Below are 2,525 nucleotides of genomic sequence, written 5' to 3'. Positions count from 1 at the left end.
CCTGGTGGGCTGAGCTGGCCACACACACACACACACACACACACAAATAAATAAATAAATAAATAAATAAAAGAATCTATACTGACTGTTTCTTACCACGTTCTCGGTGAAGACTACCTTGTCAACCCTATCTCTGTACTCCTAGCCTCCTTTGCCCTTAGCTCCCTTTTCAGGCATAGGGGTGCACACTTGTAATCACAGCACTCAGGAGGCTGCAGCAGGATTGCCAAAAGTTGAAGGACAGCCGGGGCTACATAGTGAGTTCAAGAACCGCCTGAACTACACAGCAAGACCCTACCTAAAAAATTAAAAATCTTGTCTGAAAAAATAAAAACAAAAATCTAGCCAGGCATGGTGGTGCACACCTGTCATCCCAGCACTCAAAAGACTGAGGCAGGAGGATCACCATGAAGTTCGAGGCCAGCCTGGGCTATATAGTGAGTTCAAGGCCAGGCTGAAATATATAGTGTGACCCTGTCTCAGTACAAAAAATTCATATGTGCATACCATAAATAAATTACATATATATTATATTGATATATATATATATATATATTATATATATATAAAATTTACTTATGTATAATGGCTATTACTTATCTGTCCCCTTTCTGAGAAAAAAGTACCATGAAAAAAGGATCTTTCTTTTTCTACTCATTTATTTCTGTATCAAGTTTCTAGAACCACATTTACTACACTAAAGCACTCCATACGTATTTGTTGAACGAGTGAAAAATCCAAACTGCTATCCCAACTTACAATTTCCATAGCTGTTTGCCCTCAAACGTAACTAGCAACCACCAGGAACTTCCCTCCTGTCTCTTCCGGCCAGAATTAGCTGCTCTGTGTAGGGCGTGAGCAGCAATAGTCCCCACTCAATGAAAAGGACCATTTTATGTGACTCTGTGTTGGCCTACCAACAGTGCTTACTCACCAGTTGCAAAAATGAGGCAATTCTGTAAAGAAGACTCTCGATTTTGATGCGCTCTATCTCCAGTGGGCACGACCCTGTGAAGTCGGCCATGGCATACTGGCCAAGAGAAAGGAGGGCCTCTGTGCAGTGCCTGAGGGCCATATCATAGTCCTGCCTCTTTAGTGACTCACATGCTTGTTCACATGACTTTTCAGCTCTTCTGTCTTCCATGACTCAGGGACAAAAATCCTAAAGACGAGAAGAAAGAACAGAAGAGATTTTAAAGTTTTAATAATTATTCAATTCTAGGTTCACTTTTATCTCAACCAGTTTATCTATCTGCAAAGTTTCTTTCAATTACTCTCCTGAGCAGACATTCATGCTACAAAATCTAAATCTCTGCTTCATACTTTATGAACTCTTTGCTAAGAGCCAAGTCAAAATGCTAACCTTAAGCCAGTGCTGGGCCAGTGAGATAGCTCAGCTGACTAAGCACCTGCTTAGGCAAGCCCAGGGACCAGGATTTGATTCCTGGTACCACATGTCACATGCCACACCAGCCCTGCCCCCGAGCATGCTGAGCTGACCACCAAGATCAGGCCTGTAATCCCAGAGCCAGGGAGGCTGAAAACAGGAAGATCACTGCAAGTCCAAGCTGCATAGTGAGACCCTATACTAAATACATTTAAAAAAGAAAAAGATTAAATTGCAACAATTAAAAAATCATTTTAATAAAAACCAGTGCTATATCAAATTGATAAATCTGTACATGAAGCATGACTTTTTTTTTGGTACCGGGAATCAAACTCTAGACCTTGTGCTTGCCAGGCAGGTACTGTGCCACTGAGCTATATCCCCAGCCCAAAACATGACTTTAAACACTGCAAAGTACAACAAACATTAGATTCTCCTCCCCTTTTTTACAGGTGCAAAAATGCTTCACAGCCAAAACCTTCTATTTCAGTCTCCTAAAGTCAGTCTCGCAATTCTGTTACTGTAAGTATAGAAAATCAAACTCTATGCTGTATAGGACATTTTTTCAACCTACTGAAAAAATGACTAAAATGAAAGTTTGACCTGTTCATTAATTTGATTCAGCAAACATTTCCTGAGGCCAAGCCCTGAAGTCACAGCCACAAATACAAAGATGGAGCACCAGTTGCTGCTTTCAAGAAACTCAGATTCTAACAAAAGCATCAAAGCACTAGTGAACAATTGCAAGAAGGACTTACTCCATCCACCCAAAGGCACAAGCTGGTCTCATGGGCTGAACAGGAGTTCAGCACACAGGTGACCAGAGGAACAAATGCAAGCTTTCAAAGATGGAAGTCCAAGAGAAATCACTAAGGGGAGAAAAGCCTACCACTTAAACTCAAGGTATGGAGAAGGAGGAGCTACAGATAACCTCAAAGGCCCCGACAAGAAATGAAGACTCTACTCTGTAGGTGATAGAAAGTTTTTATATAAAGAAGCACGTCAAGAAGAGATAGTTCAGGGGCTGGTGAGATGGCTCAGTGGTCTAAAGCACCTACTTAGAACAAGCTTAGTAAAGCACAGGGACCACTGTTCAATCCCCCAGCACCACATGTCAGCCAGCCCCGCCCCCTGGTGG

The 2,525-nt window shown here is 41.9% G+C and overlaps 1 protein-coding gene across 1 annotated transcript in view; it reads right to left on the bottom strand.

Annotated features, from left to right (window-relative positions):
* Helz (helicase with zinc finger) overlaps positions 1–2,525 on the bottom strand; it is a 168,186-nt gene that overhangs the window by 141,498 nt on the left and 24,163 nt on the right. The window contains exon 4 of the mRNA XM_004630034.2: positions 935–1,162. Within this exon, the coding sequence (XP_004630091.1) occupies positions 935–1,144 (210 nt within the window). The 5' untranslated portion in view covers positions 1,145–1,162. The remainder of the gene's footprint in view (positions 1–934; positions 1,163–2,525) is intronic.

Source organism: Octodon degus, unplaced genomic scaffold, assembly GCF_000260255.1.
Source record: "Octodon degus isolate 3935 unplaced genomic scaffold, OctDeg1.0 scaffold00033, whole genome shotgun sequence".
Lineage (NCBI taxonomy): Eukaryota > Metazoa > Chordata > Mammalia > Rodentia > Octodontidae > Octodon > Octodon degus.
The sequence above is the reverse complement of the archived record's forward strand: the minus strand, read 5'-3'. Positions and strand labels throughout refer to the sequence as shown.